The sequence below is a fragment of the Cynoglossus semilaevis genome, chromosome 14 (genome assembly GCF_000523025.1).
Source record: "Cynoglossus semilaevis isolate Cse_v1.0 chromosome 14, Cse_v1.0, whole genome shotgun sequence".
NCBI lineage: Eukaryota > Metazoa > Chordata > Actinopteri > Pleuronectiformes > Cynoglossidae > Cynoglossus > Cynoglossus semilaevis.
The window spans coordinates 9,985,616-10,004,454 of record NC_024320.1 but is presented as its reverse complement, the minus strand read 5'-3'; the positions used below and the strand labels follow the sequence as shown (position 1 = coordinate 10,004,454).

The 18,839-nt window shown below is 40.2% G+C and overlaps 1 protein-coding gene across 3 annotated transcripts in view; it reads left to right on the top strand.

Annotated features, from left to right (window-relative positions):
* The first annotated feature begins 2,645 nt into the window (after window positions 1-2,645).
* LOC103389529 (histone deacetylase 4) overlaps window positions 2,646-18,839 on the top strand; it is a 60,739-nt gene continuing 44,545 nt past the window's right edge. For 2 of the 3 annotated variants that reach the window (XM_017038992.2, XM_008324971.3), the window contains exons 1-2: window positions 2,647-3,939; window positions 6,940-7,146. In XM_017038992.2, the coding sequence (XP_016894481.2) occupies window positions 7,104-7,146 (43 nt within the window). In that variant the 5' untranslated portion in view covers window positions 2,647-3,939; window positions 6,940-7,103. Of the gene's footprint in view, window positions 3,940-6,939; window positions 7,147-18,839 lie in introns of all 3 variants that reach the window. The other variant, XM_025062213.1, reaches the window with a different exon arrangement.

Here is an 18,839-nt window from a genome sequence, read left to right as displayed (position 1 = left end):
CACGGACGATGAAAGGAGTCGCAGGTTTTAGGAACTCTAGCACATCCCATGAAGAACATTAGCTAGTGAAAAAAACCCAATCCCTGGCCGGTAATAGAATGTAATTTAACAAAAACAGTAAGTTATGTGTATACGCAGTATTCTCTACTCTAAAAAATATATGTACAACTGCCTAAATTGAATTGAGACAACCCTTATACTACCAAAGGTCTAACAGAAAAGTACTACATAAAAATATTGTATTTTTCCACTAATCCATTGATATGACTTGAAAATATTCAAAGAAGATATTTTACTGTGTTAAAATATATTTCCCCTCAGAAAAAAAGCACTGATATAAAATCCTGACCGGTCATATAAAGTCAAAAGCTCAGTGAAGGGGAAGGAAACAGACATGAAATTGCTCCATGTGACAAAACATGGCTTCCTGTCCTCAGGTCTGGAGGAGAGAGGCTCCACCTCTTTCTTATTTGGAATTGCTGAAGTGTGTAATAGCTAACTGCTCACTCCAAAACATAAAACATAGCGTTATTCCCCATAAAGGGAGGACATGTGTTTGTATTCATACATACTGATTAGAAGGCCCACAGTCATGGACCTCCAGAGCTCACTCAAGAACAGCCATATCAAAGATGCCTCGAGACAGACCGCCTTATGTAACTGATGCTCGTCCTCCGAAACTATAATCCTCTGTTGCCATGGATACAGCTGTCCCAAAAGACTTCCCTTGTACTCCAAAAGAAGAGTGACCTGAATGAAAAATCACATTGTAGCAGAGCAGCACAAAGCAGTGGCTAGAGTAAAAAATGTGTGTGTTCACATTATTCTGACCTTAATGACAGTGTTGGAAGTAATAGTAGGGGACGTCTGTGCTCAAGGAGGTCCAGTTAAAGTGTCCTTGAGGGACATATTGTGCAAAATTGACATTGTCATGGTTTTTGTACACATATTTGTGTCTTTGGTGCCAAGGTTGATCAAAGTAATTGCACCACTGGGTAGCTCCAGCCATTCTACAAAGATTAAGCAAAGATATTAAGATAACTGAACAAAGATTGTCTTTACTTGTGCACGGTTCCCTGACTGCGATCACGTACAACAAAAAGCTAGCGCAGCTGCTCACTTGGCGCAGTGCAAAACGAACCTAAGCTATATTATCTGAACAATCCCTGAATGTGAGTTCACGGTGGAGACAGCCAAACACTTCAACTCTTGTTAGTCTCCATATTAGCATAAAAGTAATGACAAAGTATTAAACTGAACTACTAACCACTGCAGAACATCTAGGTTCATCATTTCTACAGGACATTCCTCCTGTTCCTGGTCTGAATCAGGGCCAAGTACAGTATATCACTGGACCACAGTTAGGTGTCCGGCGTCCTGTCGGTTTACCATACCTGCCAAAGTGGCATATGTTTCCTTACTGTGTACTGTATGCACACAAAGGAACACTCGACTGCACAAAGGTCTGTTAGAATCAGTTTATTCACTGAGTTAGGCAGAGCATGCAGTGGTACATTACCATTTAAAGGTAAAGGGTTTGTCCAGAACAGACAGTTGTATAAAGAATCAGGCTGTGTTCAATCTTTTTTTTTTTTTTCAAAAATTGTTAAAAGTTACTATCATATCATTTACACATCAAAAAACCATATACATTTTCATTAAAAGTGGCGTTATTGTATACAATATTATGTGAGGTCTTTGAGGTTGACTTGCACAGATTCAGAGAGTGAGATGTTGGATTATCGTAAGGTGTATGATTGACTAGAGACATCAAACAAGTACTGATCGTAATTCTGATATTTGTCGAAAAATAAACTGAGATTGATTTAACCTGGAATATCTTATAAGAGTCTAAAACCAGTGTGAGGCCAGTTTTATTCCACAGTCCATACATCATGGAAAGACTGAGCAGAGCAATGAGACACCAGTTAGTTCTCTCCCAGGGACATCATACATAATACTGATGTGAAAACAGACAGAAAATGTAAGGACATTTGTTCCCTGTTCTCTTGTTAATTTGTATTTCTGCAACCTTGCAGAAATACAAATATGTTTAATTAGTGTTTTAAAAGTCAAATTTAGCCGACGGCAAATAATAAATACAGGCAAAGTGAAGCCAACAAAGTTATTAAGGCTGAACCACTGTCTACTTGAAACTGTAATAAATACAACATTACAGGTGTTATGACGTCTGTTTAGGCTTACTTTACTCACCTGAATGACACCTTGACACAAATCCGGGTCTTAAATGGAGTTTAATCATGTTTCAACAGCTTCTCCAAGTCTGTGTGTTGGCTTCATTCATTCAGGCCCACAGTCTGATCCTCCCATACTGTCTACGTGCACCTCACTGAGACATCAGAGCCAGGCCCGAGGCTGTCAGAGTAAACCTACCACCTGCACACCGTGGAAAGTAACACTTTCTCTTATAGGAATTTGGTTTGGATATTACAGTAACGGAGTGATCTTGGCCGTGCCAGTGGGTGGCTGCTGACCTGCAAAATCGAATATAAAGTCATGGATATAAAATCAAGGTGGTGAAGAAGACCTGAATATATATTTTAGTTTTTTAGATTTGAAATAAGTGTTGTACATTGTTACCACGTAAATCCTGCAGTATGATAGAGTGGAATGGATAAAACTGAAATGAAAATACATTTAAAAAGTCTGACTACGTCAAATAACAAAAAGCACAATGGGAGAGTAAAGACATAATCATAAATGATGAAGAGACACTACAGGCTGTATTAATGGGATGATGAAGCACAAAATAAATAAAAAAACTCCCAATGACCCTGAATGGAAAACCCTTAATATAAACAGAGTGGAATTATTTAGATTTATAATGTAAAACAAATTTGGACTCCAGAGCACAATAATTACAAAATCAAATAAGAATGCAGCAGTAAAGATATTAAAAACTCATTATTGTCCACCATAGACATATATGGTCCCTATAAGATTATTATAGGCCGTACTTGAACAAGACCAGCTGCATTATGGATAATTACGGTGTGTCTCTTTCCATATAGGGCAACCTCCAGAGGCCTATGAACCCAATAATGGCACAATCATTTTTACTCATCCAGCTCTGCACACGCTCACACACATATCTAGTAATGTTTCTACATCCAATACCCAGTCTGGACACATATAGTATCACGCATTGATATAATAAATCTGAGCAAATGCGAATGGTCCCGTAGCTGATATATTAGTCATACAACAGACTACACAGTGGTTGTTGATGTAATCTGACAACAAGATCAGCTGTTTTGTTTCAGCCTTTTGTCCTGCTTTGGAATCCATACTTGGATGGAGAATTACTGCACATCATTGCACTAAATGACAAATAAGGTGCTGTCTTTATTTATTTTTATTTAAATTCGATCATAGAATCCGGTAACTGTCATTTGGAGTACTTACAGACAAGTGATTTGACTTGGTCCGAGCACAGATATTTATTTCTGCCTCTTGACTACTCAAATCTTTAATTGTGTTGAATGAAAATCGAAAAACAACAGGCTCCAACTGCCGTTTTGACTTGTCTAAATGTAATCACGTCCATTCAAATTCATGAGGTGAAAGAAATGTAACGTGTAGACAGTCAAATGTTGTCATTAGCTTATACACACACACACACACACACTAACTTGTAGATTTGTACAGTGCTGTTGTAGTAGTAGAGCAGCAGATGATGACACTTTCATCAGGCTCAAACTCCGCCTCCACTGAATGCAGGCAGGGACGCTCCTCCATGTGACGCTGAGGGCTGTAAGAAAAATCCAGTATGGCGGACTCTGTCAGCAGATGAAATTTTTGTTGTGTTGTCTTCTCCTCCTCCTCCTCCTCCTTCTTCCTGCTGCACTGTGAGAGAAACAAACCCCCCTCAGAGAAGAAGATGGGAGAGCAATAAGGAGCATGTTGGGACGGCTGTAGGTGAGAAGCTGCTGCTGCTGTGAAGCTGATGTTCAAATCCAGACAGGGATGCGAACCACACACTCACGCACACACACACACACACACACACATACGGTTCATCATCAAAACAATGTCCTCCTGAAGTTTCCACACTTCTCTTATCGGCCTGTGCCTTTCCGGTTCACTTTTTAATTCAAATTTAAACCAGATATGGTGCATTTTTCCATATCAATCGCGCGGCTTGTGTTTCCCTGTCCGATTTTATTGCACTGTTTGCGGGCGGGAATGTTAAGCCGACGTCTATTATTCCGATGGTTGTTACACTATGTTGTCGGGGCTTGAACCTAACCTCGGCCCTTACCGCAGTGAACACAGTGTTTAGACTGTGTTATATATGTGTCACTGTTAAAAGAGAAAGGGTTAAAGAGACACGGGCCTGCGTGTGTGTGTGTGTGTGTGTGTGTCAAGGTAGTGGTTCGGGATGGGCGGTGGTACTTCTCTGCATGCGTCAATCTTTTTCTGTGCATGTACGTGAACGCATCATGACGGCTGAATAACAATCGAAGCAAGTCGAACGATAACTAAAAGTTTAAACTAAATATCAACAGCAAGCCTACGACAAAAAACTTAGTCAATATAGTATACGTATATATCGACACGTTGAGCCCAAAATGTAAACACAAAAACACAAAACGAACGTGTTATAAAGTTAATAGATATTGTATACTGGTATATAGCAAGTCATTAGCTCTTTTCTTTGGTCAAATTACCTGAAAATGACACAGTAGCAATAGTTAGTTAAAGATACATGTGTGTCCATTAATTGCAAAAAACTATAGGGTAAATGTAAATATGTAATATGTAAAAAGAAACTTAGTATCTCAATTTTCTCAATTCTCTCAATTTTCAATAGAATTCAAACATAATTACATATAAAAAGGAGCTGAAACATTGGTAATTTGTTGAACTTTTTTGTAATCATCACTTTGACTTGGGGACTGTAGACTCTTCTTAGCTGTAGATTCAGTCAGGGTTTGGTACAGTGGCTACACAATGTTTTATTATTCAACCAAATCCTGTAATATTTAATCCTGTTTGTATTGAATTTTTGAAAAAAGCATTCAGCTGCATTTGATAATGCTGCCCCTCCAGTCTGCCACAGGTTCAACCCATCTATAATTTGTCATTATATCTTCACTTGGGGCTTCAGGACATGTCCCCACTGATCTGCCCCTCCCTTCATCTCACTAGCTCATTTTATTGATAATGGTCTCACAAACGCACACAGACGGGTACCCCTGTCTTGATGAAATGCCCTGGGAGAGTTGAGTTGCATGTAGCCCTCCCTGTTCCCCCCAGCTTATTCCAGTGACACACTCTGTTGTGCCCACTCTCTGCTCCCTCCAACCTTTTTGTCTCCATCACAAAGCACCAGAGTGCTTTAACTGTGCACTGACCGAGTTTTTCTTTGGACGGGGGGGTACAGGGGTCTGGGTAATTTGTCCCGAGGCTGCGCCGGTCTGCCACTTTCGTCTTAATGCTCCCCCCTCGTCGCCCCCTGCCCCACACTCTAACACATGCACGCATCCTGCTGCGGATGACCCTGTGGGACCTCTGTCAGCACACACAGGGGTGTGAACATGCACAGATCTACCGCCCCTCCTTCTTACCTCCCCATCATCGTCCCCATTACCCACCTCACCCTTGGGCAGTTAAGTCCCCTCTTATTTGTGGTAGTATACGCTGGACTTGATGCTCTGGGCTTGAGCTGTGATTACATCTGACACTTGTGCTGCAGGCTGAAGGATGTCAGGCTCTCAATGAAACGAAAGAAAAGACCAATCACTTGTTTCCAGGATCGGTCTAAAGACTAATCAGCTACCTAGACAAACATCATCCTGAAAACTATTTTTAAATTCATTTTTCTGCTACTTTAATTGTTTTAAAGGTATCATGTGGGAAACAAATAGTATAAAATGTAATACAAAATTAAACTTGTACAGTACTACGACCTGTCATAATGGTTCAAGTTTGTGTGAAGCTTTAGGATGTTAAATTTATCTAATATAAAATAGACCAGTTGGTGGCAGTAATGAAACCCAAAGGATACCAAGCTGACTCTCTTACACAGGGTTAGCTTAGCAGAGTCTCTGCGTGAGGTGTGAGAAATAATGATTTTCCATTGTGTCGCTATTGTCTCCTAAACGTTTATTAATAACTTAGAAAAGTCTATAATTAAGTTATAAAAAAACTCTTGTTCATTATGTGAACATGGTTAAACCAATCCGGTGGTGAGATGTCTTACCCTCAAAACATATCTCATCACGTGAACAAATTGGCAAAGGAAATATAACAGGTGTATCCACAGCGGTATCCAGAAAGTCATTTCTTTATATAAACTTCTTATTTATTTCTTATTATTTCTTAAATAAAACACTTTAATGTATACAGTTATACAGATAACAAGGGAGTTGCAGAGTGTACAGCCCTACAGATCAGTAGGAGCTCTGCACTATAGCGCATTGTCATAGGCAGAACATTAAAAACAATAGTGTCATCATACAAATTTAAATAATAATAATTTGTGGAGCTTTATTTTGCAATTAATAAATCAACACATCTTATTTTAAACCTGTAAAATAAAAAGTAATGTGTTAAAACATTTGCTAAGTATCAGGGTTTTGTTAGGTGGAGTGTTTCTCTGTGTTCTTTTTGGAAAATAAATGGTCTGATCAAAGATCAGTAATCCCTCTAATTGTATAGTGTTTAAAAATTGATTAAATAATAATTGCACAGTGTACTAGCTTAGTAAACTCTTTTTGTTTAAGAACAAATCTTTAAAGACACTTTCAGTGTGCTTTTTATATCCTGTGAGCAGGTTCTAATATTTCACATGACATGTCGTAGGCCAACATTGAATAACTATGTGTTGTATGCTACGGCATCATCATAAAGTATGAAACACAGGGACCTCAGAAATCTGAGAAATATGTTCTTTCTGTGACCTTCTCTCCTCAGGTTGGCACCAGTGTCAGACGTTAAATCTGCCCTGATTGGACCAACTGTATCTAAAGCCTGATGGGGATTGGCTGCTGGATGTCCGCTTCCTGTGTCCTGCTTTGAGGAGATTCTAGACAGACAGACACATATACTGATATAAAAACGGAGTTTGCAGTGGACGCATGTTGAATGCACCACTGGCGATGACGTCACACAGCCACCAAGGTAATGCTTTTAGTATTTTTTTGTGCGGGGAAATGAATAATGTTGATACAAATTTGCAATTGCAACAGTTATGAGGGAAGGAGAAGTTTTTTTTTTTTTACAAATCGAATGAAATTTGTCTGTAAAAACACTTAGTCTAAACTTCACATCATGAATAAAAATCAAGTGCAACCTTTTGCACTTATTTGTGCGATCTGATTTAAATATGAAGAATTGTTCCTAACAGTTAATACACAGTATAATGTGCATGTGTCAGATCCTCTTTACTATGCAGCTGTTATTAATCTTATGAGGAAAAAACATACATAAATAAATAATAATAATTGGTCTACGTCAATACAAAAAGGTCAATAATTCATTCATTGATGTATTGCCAGTGGTTATTGGTATACTCCATGTTTACCACAGCAGCTAAAAATGTTTTTTTTGTATTTTGACAGCAAAGATAATCGGCACAGGCACAACTAGTGGTTGTGGATTGATGGATGGGAAAGTTTGGGTTGTGGCTTTGACATTTGCTCATACATCTGTAGGTAGTGCCAGAAAACGGCTAGTTTGCCAGTGAGTGAGAACCAGACCACCACATTTAAATATTTTTTGGGCTAACAGATTTTAATTTTTTTCTGCTCCTGAGCTTGGGCACTGAGGAAACACTCCATCACTGCTGCTGATGAAACATACTGGGAATCTCCAGCATGATTTGTAACTGTCATGTGTACAGTAATGAGGATTGAGCTCCTCCGCTTGGCCACATTAAGATAAATCTCTCTGCTCTGCTGCCTGATCTGCTTCTACTGATAGGTGCAAACATTTTGTTCAGCAACATGTGCAGATCGCAGCTCGCTAAAATGCAATAAAACATTTTAATATGGTCTTATGGCCGCTAATTTGCCTGATTCAATATGAATGAGCTCTGCGGGGCGAGAGAGAAAGTCCATAACACAGGCTCATTAAAAGAGTGTTTTGTCTTTGACACCTAATCAGGCTTACCTTAGAAGAAGACGCTCTTGCTTTTTTACACAGCTGGTAAATATTGTGGTTACTCAATAATGACAAAATAGTTATCGTAGCGCCTTGGTGGCTCATATACCTGACAGTGTTGTAGTGTGTTTGTCTTGTACACCAGGGATTGTGTATTCACTATCAATGCCAGGGCTGTTGATCAATGCACTGACCCAAGGGGCACGAGTGAGCAGCAGCTTCAGCCGCTGCGCTCAGAACCTCCAGAATCTCTATCATCAGGTAGACCTTACCTGATCCTTAACTATCAGATGTCATGTGACATGCTAACATGTTAAAAGCTGTTGCTTTTAAAACTAAACTCTAACCTTCTGCCAGTGGACCGCTGCCACCCCTAAAATTAATAGCTTGGAAAATTTGTCATTCTAAAAAACATACTGACTCCATACTCCTAGCCTTAACTCTACAACACAACAGACAGAACACACACCATTGTATCTGACCAGAACCACTGCTTATTGATGTAGTTAGTGTATATATCGTCAATCTCCAGTCATCTTCCCTGCTGAAGGTGACATTGGTCAGAAGGTGGAGAACATTCTGGTCCAGACCACTAAAGCCCCAAATCTGTTCAGAACTTCCAAAGCGCACACACAAACACACATGGAAGTTTCTTTTAGGATTTAATTTGTGGTAAATATGATACAAAAAATTAATCAGACCAGACACTTACAGTCTTGCCTTAATCTCCCTAAGCTTATTAATTAGAAAAAAGTATTAGAACAGAAGTGTGTCTTGAAGGCACTGTCAAAGTAGCTCTATGACATCTAAAGTTTAGTACGTGAATGTGCTTAGATGAAACGGTAAATCATTAAATTTAAATCTGCCACTGGGCTCTCATAAAAAACAGCTGAACAGACTTCAATAGAACAACAAAGAGAACTTTATTTATTATTCGAAATGATACCATCTTGTCCTACCTTTTTTCTCTCTGCTAATTCAGCTCATTTAAACAAAACCAATACAGTGGACCCCCGAGATACGAGCTTCCTGGAACACGAGTATTCCATGTTACGAGTCTGCAACTATTACAAGATATTTCCTTGTGATACAAAATATCTGGTTATGAGTGCTCAACCGAGGACTGGCATCCATTCAGTCGTTCGGCGTGGGAAAGCCGCAAGCTCTGATGCCAAAGCAGCTGCCGAGTTCGCTATGAACTTTTAGTCTTTAATAAAATAAAATAAAAAAACTGTAATCCTTCTCCTACGCTAATCGGCCCGACACTCACTGTCCCTCGCTGGGTTATTGTACCCATTTTTATAACAACTGTATAAATATATGTTTTAAACGAGTACAGTTACAGTTGAGGTCATTCCCACCTGCAGCTGTTGTCTCTCAGCCTCTGCTGTGACTGTGAAAGGCTCACAGTGGAGGCTGTTGCCGTCTTCATACTTCTTCTCCCGTTTGAAGGACAGACTGGTTGGAAGTGAGAGAGACACCAGTAGGCCGCAAATCACATTTAAAGACATTAAATTTGAAAAATGTAGTAAAAAAAAACCCAACAACTTGCCTTGCAGCATTCCGTTAGACGATTCATGTTGCTTAGTTTAACTAAGAGTTGTTTATGTTCAGGAGGTGAGAGGGATTTCCTTCCTTTAAAAGAAGCAGTTATTCAATTCCTTTTTCATTATTCTTGTAGAATAGATCTGAGGTAATGGATCCAGTGGCTTCATGTCGCCTGAGGTTTGTCTGCTGTTGGCACTGCTGGATTGGCTCATTGTTGAGGCTGTGGCAATATCAGGAAAGGTGATTTTTTGAATTTTGTAAAAACAGTACTTTTGTAAAAACCAAACTTTATTAGGGATAAAAAAAAAGGACATCTGAACCTTATTGGAAGGATCGTGTCCTAAGACAACAAAACACAGACAAGATATTTATCTTGTGTTTTCAGTTGTGTATATTGCACCTGCATAAGGGAATTATTTCACCTGAGCTTTGTTTCTAGAGTAACTGTGAGACTTCTAAAAACCCTTGCTGTGCTCTTGTATTGGTAGTGAAAGGCAAAGACGACCAACATATGGGAACAGGCCTGTGGTTTATAACATACCTATGAGCTATTCAAACCCAAGTTGTTTACTTTTAAATGGACAGTTATGAACTGATTCAATGTGAATAATATTGGTAACCCACCTACATACAGTACCTACCAAAAAATAGGTACTAGGTCTATATAGATATAAACATATATGTGAATATATATATACTATATGTATGATGTATATATTGTATATCAGTGTTTTCCAAACTTTTTTTGGGGGGACCCATATTTTAAAAATCACAAACCTTTGCGACCCAAGTCATTAGACATTAGACATATTCGTAAACTCCTGGGAAACATGATAGTGGGACGACCCCCCCCCAAAAAAATCCCTTGCGACCCAGTCTTTGGGAAACAATGCTGTATATGATATGTGCAGTACTGACACTTAGGCAGTAATAGGCCAGGTCCACCCCTACAGCAGTATGTGCTGCGCCCTGTGTTTTTTTGTTTTTTTGTTTTTTTAGTGCTATAGTCGTAGAAAGGAGAAAACAATGAAAGCAGTCCCATTGTCCCAGTAGATTGTACTGTATTAATAGTTTCTGTCTGTTCTTTAAACCAAATCGCAGGTGAACCTATAAAAACAAAGATGGATGAAATGAGTTTGATCAATGAGAGTTGGAAGGCTTTACGGAGGTGACAAGCCTTTGTTTAATTATTTATACTTGATTGACTCGAGGGAACTGACAAAGGGAATCCTTGGTTCAGAAATCGACCGCTCGTCTTTGGTTAGTCCAAATTTTACCTTATAGACATTGTACATTTTAGACGATTGTCAGCAGTACTCTGGAACTGCCTGTAGTGGCCCGTGCTATTAAAAGCTAAATTCCCTTGGAGTACTAGTAAATATGACAGTAATGACCACTGTCTGAAGTTGGAAGAACTAGGCCAGTATTATATGTTAAAGGTCCAAGAAAAAGAAAATCAAATGGTTGCCTTTTCATGAAGAACAACAAAACTGGCAAAATAAAATGTCATGTTGTTCTGATAATTCTGGTGGTTACTTGAAGTAGTGATAATGTAATAAACCAGTGTGCCATAGTGAACGAGTCACCCAAAAGGTACAGGTTTTGTAGAATTTTAGAGCCAAGAGCTGCAGTAGCACGCCGCAGACTCATGCTAACAGTTCAGCTATATATGTACACGTGTGTGTGTGTGTGTATGTGAGACTGTCTCAACTCTTATGCAGTCTGGTATTAGTGAGAGTATGTGCGTGTCTGCTTGAATGCCATTTTTGTAATCTCTAAATGAGCTTAGCAGCCTGTATGTTTTCATCCAGGGTTTACTCATTTTCTTTATTACAGCAGCATTGGGATTTTGCAGATTAAATATCATTTAGCTTAAATCTCTCTGCATTGAAAGTGACATGTAGAACTGAAGGGGCTCAGACTGAGGGGACTGTTGAAACATTTTTGAACAGAGCAGTGTATTATCTTCTAATCATTGTATTTGTGAATCATGACAGCAAACCTCCTTTCCTAATTGCTCTTCATTCGTGTACAAAGAGCTCTGAGTTGTTGTGATATGAATCTTCCTCAGTGCTATAGCTCCAGGGTTCAGTGTACAGTACAGCTCCAGTCTCTCTGTTGTGGTTTTCTTGGACTCTTATCAGTTTGTGTCAGCAGGCTTGGTTTTCCTGTTTGCAGACACAGAAGGAGATTTAAACCACATTTTTGTGGGTTTGTGACATAAACAAAGATTATACATAAAACTATTATTATATTATATTATTACTATTATTGCAGCAAAGGTTTTCTTAATTTAATATAACATAAGAATAAAAAAGCAACTTTCAATGATTTCAAAAGTCTAGATATTGAGTTTACTTTTTGATAATCATGTATATGTATATGTATATATATATATACAGTATATACACACACACACACACACACTCATTCATTCATTCATTCCAGACCCCTGAACTACTCTATTTATTAATTGAATAAACCCATCATCTAAACATAAACACATAGATATAAACACAGAGTGACAGGTAAAATAACCCAGCGACAGACAGTGAGTGCGACAGAGTGCAGTACCGTGTTTTCAACGCTCATTCCCCATGTAACATTTAGAGGGGCGCTCTGTTGCACATAAAAAAAACACTCTCTCAAAGAGAGCGAGGAGAAGATGACAGTGTTTTTTTATTAAACGGTGGTGGTATTCTCTTCCTTTAGTTTTAGAAAACTGCAGTCGGAATACTGCAGGATTCAAGTGTTTCTCTAAAACATGGGGCTGGAGCAGTGCAGCAGCAGGATCTTTGCCTTTAGACTCCAGGCCCCAAACCCCAGGTTGAGTTTCATCTGTGTAAAACCTTGAAGCTAAACCACTGTGCGGACTACCACTGTGGCCGCCCCTGATAGAGGGACAAGCTGAAGCTTACGCTGGTTTTCCTGGAACGTCTGCAGTGTTTACCACAAAAGCAAGAAGTGGGTTTGCACGAGTTACACACATTCACTGACGGACACTTCAGGGACTGCTTAGTAAGGAAGTACCCTGTACAAGAAGCAGTGATCGGAAAATGAACTGTTTGAACTTCACGTGGTTAAATGATGGCATGAATTAAAAATTAACAAATTCCACAAACCCTATCTAGCTCGTAGCTCAACAGCAGGACATAAAAAACTCTGCTCACGATGATGATGGTTTTTATTGCTTTATTTTTCAGCCGGCGTGTGGGTGTGAGTTCCTTTTATGGCTCTGAACAGGTGAAGTTGACACAGTGCTCTTTTCCTCGAAGGCTCAGCCGTATCTAGGTGACAAGTGCAACACAATCCATATACAGTTGTAAAACAACCGTAAAACGGCGAGGGGAATGAAGTGAATTGGAATCACAAAGTAACAGAGCCAGTACTCAGGGAACTGCATTACATTTGCTTCTACCCAAAGTTAAATATGTGTACTTGTCTGGTACAGACTGGATCAACTTGACAGGTTATCACCTTTGTTTACCTTAATTCCATTTCTTTGGAGCTTTTATAGTTCTCTTCTTAGTAATAGTAATTGTGATCATATCTTTATGGTGAGATCAGTCGGGACGTTTCAGTTGCATCGATGGAAGACTCGTGTTTGTCTTAACATCAGACACAAGCAGTGACACACATTATATTCTCCCTGGCCACAGAGGACAGGACATTGGACCGGTGGACAGCAACTCATATTCTGATTATTTTGGTTCTCATGAGTCTGCGTCCCTGCTGGTCCTCCGTGATCTAACTGCACAGATTTACACAACACAAATCCCTTAGGTTCTAAGTGCATTGTTCAAATTAGCTGTGACCATATTTAGAAATGTGTACTTGACATAAATCGACCAGTGGACTGGGTGTTAGAGCCCTGGTCATTTTAACCCAAAATTAACTGTATCGATATTGTCCCGTGGGATATTGATGTACTGTATATATATATATATGTATAAATATGGAGAAATCACCCAGCCATAATATCTACATATATATGTACGTGTTCACACATATAAACATAAACACACAGATATACAGACACATAATTAAACGTACAGAAGTTCTCCTTTATGAATGGGACTAATAGCCTTCCCCAATTCTTCACATTGGAATTGTACAATCTTTTGAAGATGCAACACCCCTGAGATATTTGCATCACATATAACGGTTAAGAAAAAGGTTTTTACTTTCTTCTCTATGCCTCTCTCTGGAGAGCTTTACAAAAGTCAAAAAGCTGTTGTAGTTGATGTCTCTAAAACTATATAAATATTGGCTCAGGGAGAGGTTATAGACCAGTACGCATTAAATTTACATTTACATTTATCCAGCTTTCTGTTCTGGACCGAGTCATTGACCCCTTTCCATCCTCTTCCTCCTGCTTCGAATGCACGCAACCACACATCAGGCTGCTCAAATCCAGGGGGGAAGGGGTTAAAAGCTTTTGCTGCAATAAAAAAGAGCTAAGCTAATCCTTCAGTCTATTTTTAGAAGGACACACAGCAGATATGCACACGTGCGCGCTGGGTGAACAAACAATCATTATTCTTGGACTGCATGTGTTGAATCTTCTGTTTGTGATTAAGTGTTTATTCCTCTCTTCTGTCGTGAGTGTTGGGGCGAGTGCTTTTGTGGCCCTGCCTGAGACAAGAGCATGAGGTTCATTAGTTATTTTTAGGCCTTGCACTCACATCTAGTTTTGTCAACTTGCACAAACATAAGTTCTGTCAAAAACCAAAAAGACAAGTTGAGACATCTGTGCATGTTGCTAACCCCCACGACAGACGTGTTCCCACAACAACACAACCTTTTTTGCGAAAGCTCCAGAAAAAGAATGATGATGTTCCCAGCCGGCTGTTCTTGCATGTGCCACTAACTTGGCCTTAAACAAAATCAGGAGGTCTTTTGTGCAGCCACTAATGTGGCACATGTTCATGCTTTGTTTTGTTCATGTGCTAAAGGGGTGCAGCACCCTCTATGTCTCGGTGTACCCACCCAAAACAACAACACCAAATAATAGAATTTGTTCACGGTGGATATTCGGGTAAATGCCATTTTAATTGGTTTTAGGACAAAGACAGCACAGTGGGAAAATAAGCTAATGAAAGAAATTGAACACATCTTTTGTCCCGGGATCTTTTGTCTTGTCCAGCTGGGTAACTAGATACACTATGTCCTGCCAATGAGCTGTCAGTGGCAATTATGGACAACACTGCCACCTCGGTGCCGTGTCCCTGCGCCTTTTGACATTGTGTTCCAACATGAGCAACCCCAGGCCTGCATGTCTGAGCTAAACATCCAGAAACGAATTAAAATTTATCTCGACTAACTGTCTTTTTAAATATTGGACTTTTGTTTGTGCTGTATATGTATCAGCTGCAGAGAATCTTGATGGTTTTTTTACATCACAAGGTCTCGCAAATAAGTCTAACGCTCTCACTGATGTCCTTTAAAAATACAAGTTTTCAAATGTCACTAATTGTAGTTGAATAAGATCTAAGTTTTAAAGCATAACTTTGCCAACATTTCTGCAATTATAAAAATTGAATTGAAATGCGAAAACTACTAATGCACCAATTCCTAATCATTACATATAATGACAACATCTCCAGAGTCTAAAATGTTTTTTTGTTCATGTGCCGTCCTTTTTTTTATAACAGAGCACTGAACAAGTGCGGTTTAATGACACTGCCGTCTCTTTGTGGCGCTCATTTTGTTATGATGGTGGTGAGAGCCACTTGAATCTATGCAGCTCATGTTATTATCACAGTATTCAGCTCTGTAGGTACTTCTATAATCTATGATTAGGACTAAACTTTCTGTAGAGCAGATGCAGGTTTTTTTTTTAAATTTCAAACCAAAGCAAAAAAAAAAAAAAGTTCACTATCCAACTTTTGTCCCTTGTTGCACATGATATTTTAAAATTTGACCTAAAGACATTATGAAAAACTCCTTATTATGGATAGATATATATTTAATGTAATGTGAAAATTTTAATTATTTTTTAAATAATTATGTCCAAGTAACATTTCTAAATGTGTATTTGTAAATTGGGTTTTAGATCTGTATTTTGGACACCTAACGTCAACTGCAATGAATGCTTAGATGTAACACAAATGCTCATTACCAACTCAAAAATAAAATATTTTTTTCAGTCTAACAACAAGCTCTTCAGCTTACGACAGATTTGAGCACCAACTGTTCTATCAACAAACGAGGGTCAGATGAAGTTTTTACTGGTTCATTAAATGCATATTAGGGGAGTGCTCTCACAGGGGTCACTCTTTCTCTCATTCAAGCCCACATGACGTCAGCCCGTGCCATCAGGAAGCAAATTTATGACCCAGAGGAAAAAGGCTCTTCAAGGAGAGGCGTATTTGATTAATTGTATTGTTCCTGTCTGGATCACCTTGGTTGCTGGAGTCATTTGGGACGAAGCAGCCAGAACGGAAGTGCACTGAATGTAATGAGGCTGGAGCATCCTTCCTCTCATTCTTTGTCAGGCCGTCTTTGGCTTTGTCACGGACGGACGTCCCCTTCTTTTACAGTATGTCATATAAGCTTAGCTGTTAGCTCGGAGTCAGGATTCATTTTTCTCCTCATGTAACCGCAGAAACTACACTGCAGACACAGGTCAACCCCGTTTGCTTGGCTCGTTACGCCAACATCCTTTCCTGCTTTACAGTGGCGATCATAACACGAATGTTTTGGAGCACCACTCACTGCATTAGCTGGAGTCGACCGACTCTCCGCCTGAGGCTAGCTGTGACTATTTATAGCTCCCCGTCTCCCGATGCTTGCCCAGTGGGACCAAGAGGAGAGAAGGATGAAGAGATAGAGCAAAGGAAAGAGAGGAAGGGAGGGAGGAAAGAATGAGGGAGCAGCAGAGGGGAGGAGGGAGCTGCTGGGTAACTAGGCTACATTCAAAATTGATGTTCTCTGTTGCCAAGGTATAAATCACTTGTTTGCAAGTGTGCTGGCTTTTTGTGTGTATGTGTGTGTATGTGTGTGTGTGTCGGTGTGTGGACACACCCCTTCCTCCCTGTCCCGCTCTCCCGCTCCGACTGTTTGTGTGTGTCCTCACACACCTGTGGTCCCTCCATGTGCGTCTCACGTATCAGCTGTGCGGTTTGGACCCAAGGGCTCTGCACTTTGCTTGAAGACCACAGACAATGATGTCCATCCCCTCATTCCCACGGTTAAGGCAAAGGAGCAACCAGTAATTTGTGCAAAAACAGGAGTAGAATTACCCGGAGCCACAGGTGTGATCGCAGGAGATAGACCTCATTTACTTTGCAAAACACAGCTCATTTGAATGGGTGTATTAGGAGAGATCAGCTACCACTGATGTGGAATTGTTGTTTCAGAGAGGCAGAGATCACGCCTTCATCGTTAGGACTCGTCCCTGTCTGTTAATAAAGTTTGAAGCAGTATTTGCATAAACAGCCGCACATTTCAACTGAACCACAGGTCTTTTGTAAAAGGTTTAATTGAATTTTCACTCAGTTTGAGCGGGACTCTAACATCCTCCAGCAGAGGGTCGCTCCCCAGAAAACAAGTAAACAAAGACAGCGCAGTGAGTTTAGGAAAAAGGTTTAAACTGAAAAACAAATACAAGGAATAAACATATATAATAACATATAACATATATAATAAGAATATAAGAATGATGTCAGGAGTTGGTGCTGATTAACTTCTTGAATCCAACATGTAGTTAGCTGCTGAGGAGAAAGTTCAGCACATCTCCTGGATGGACACCGAACTGTTTAAAGTTTTACAGAACTTTCTAGAGGTTTATTTCCACTAAACTGTTTCAGATCAGTAATTAGTACCTCTGTGTCTGTGCACGATGGAGTTAATTAATCAGTCATATGGGGGAGTTTTTTTTAATCGCATTCCCGTCCAGATGTAGCTGTTCTGAGAATGTAACGAGATCCAACTGCGACGACTCCTCTGTGTCTGTAACTCTTATAAAGGACTCGCCGAACAATTCACTGTGACTCATATTTTAGAAATCTCCACGTGTTACAGAAAAGTTGTTCAAAGTTGCATATTTAAAATGACACAGAAATTCACTTACGCTTTTCCAGCCTCCTGGTTCTAACTTCTGGGTCCTTCCTGGTTCCCTCCTAATTAAGTGTTTGTTTGTTCTCCAGTGAAATCCAGAAATAGATCAGACACGGAGAACCCCCTCCCCCCAATCATCTCTCCAGTTTCCTTCTCTGTTGTTGTCCAAAGGGATTTTACATGTGTTTTCATCTTCATCTTTGGACTAATTGCCATCTTGAAAGATTTTGAAATAAGTTTGACAGTAAGAATATATACAGCTGCCTGTGAATACAGTTACCACAGATACACACACACAGCTTCTCTGGAGAACATGTCAGTGTAGTCAGGTTTGTGTGTAGTCGTGATGCATGTCATTCACACCCTGTCGTCTCTTCTCCCCTGTTCTGCACAGCTCGGTTGTTTCTTACCCACTCCCCCTCATACCTCTGCCCCCTCCCGTTCTTTATTTCTTCTCCTACTCCTTCTGTACCCACTCCTCTGCCTCCCCTCTTTCTGTCACTCGGCTTTTTATAGCTATGCCTTCCCAGGGCTCGGCAGCTACAAAAGCCTTTTCATGTTGCCACTATAATTACAGCCTACACGCTTGTGCATGCACACACGCACACGCACACACACACACATACATATACACACAGACAGCCATGCATAGACACGTGCGCGTACACATAGGAGAGCAGTGCTACGGCAGCAGCTGTGTGTCTTGTGTCTCTGCACGCGTGCGCGTGTGCTCCGCATGTGCTGCTATACACAAAAGGGTGAGCTATTTTTACCTCTTCTCCCTCCCTCCCTCTCCCTCCTCCTCCTCCTCCTCCTCCTCCTCCTCTTCTCCACTACCCCCCCACCGTTCCCACCACCACCACCCACCCCCTCATCTCTTTCTTCACCGCCGCTGCTGCTGCCAGCCACATTTGCTATGCTGAGCACAGTCGGTATCAGTCCAGCCCAATCATCCCTCCTCTCGCACACACAAGCACACGGGAGCTGGTGATCAAGGCTGAGCTGTTGCTTTGCTCTTAATTCTTGGCTCTTTTTTTTTTTTTTTTTTCCCCCTTAAAAAAGGGGGCCCCCCCCCCAAAAACGGTCCCGCCAATCCCCCCCAC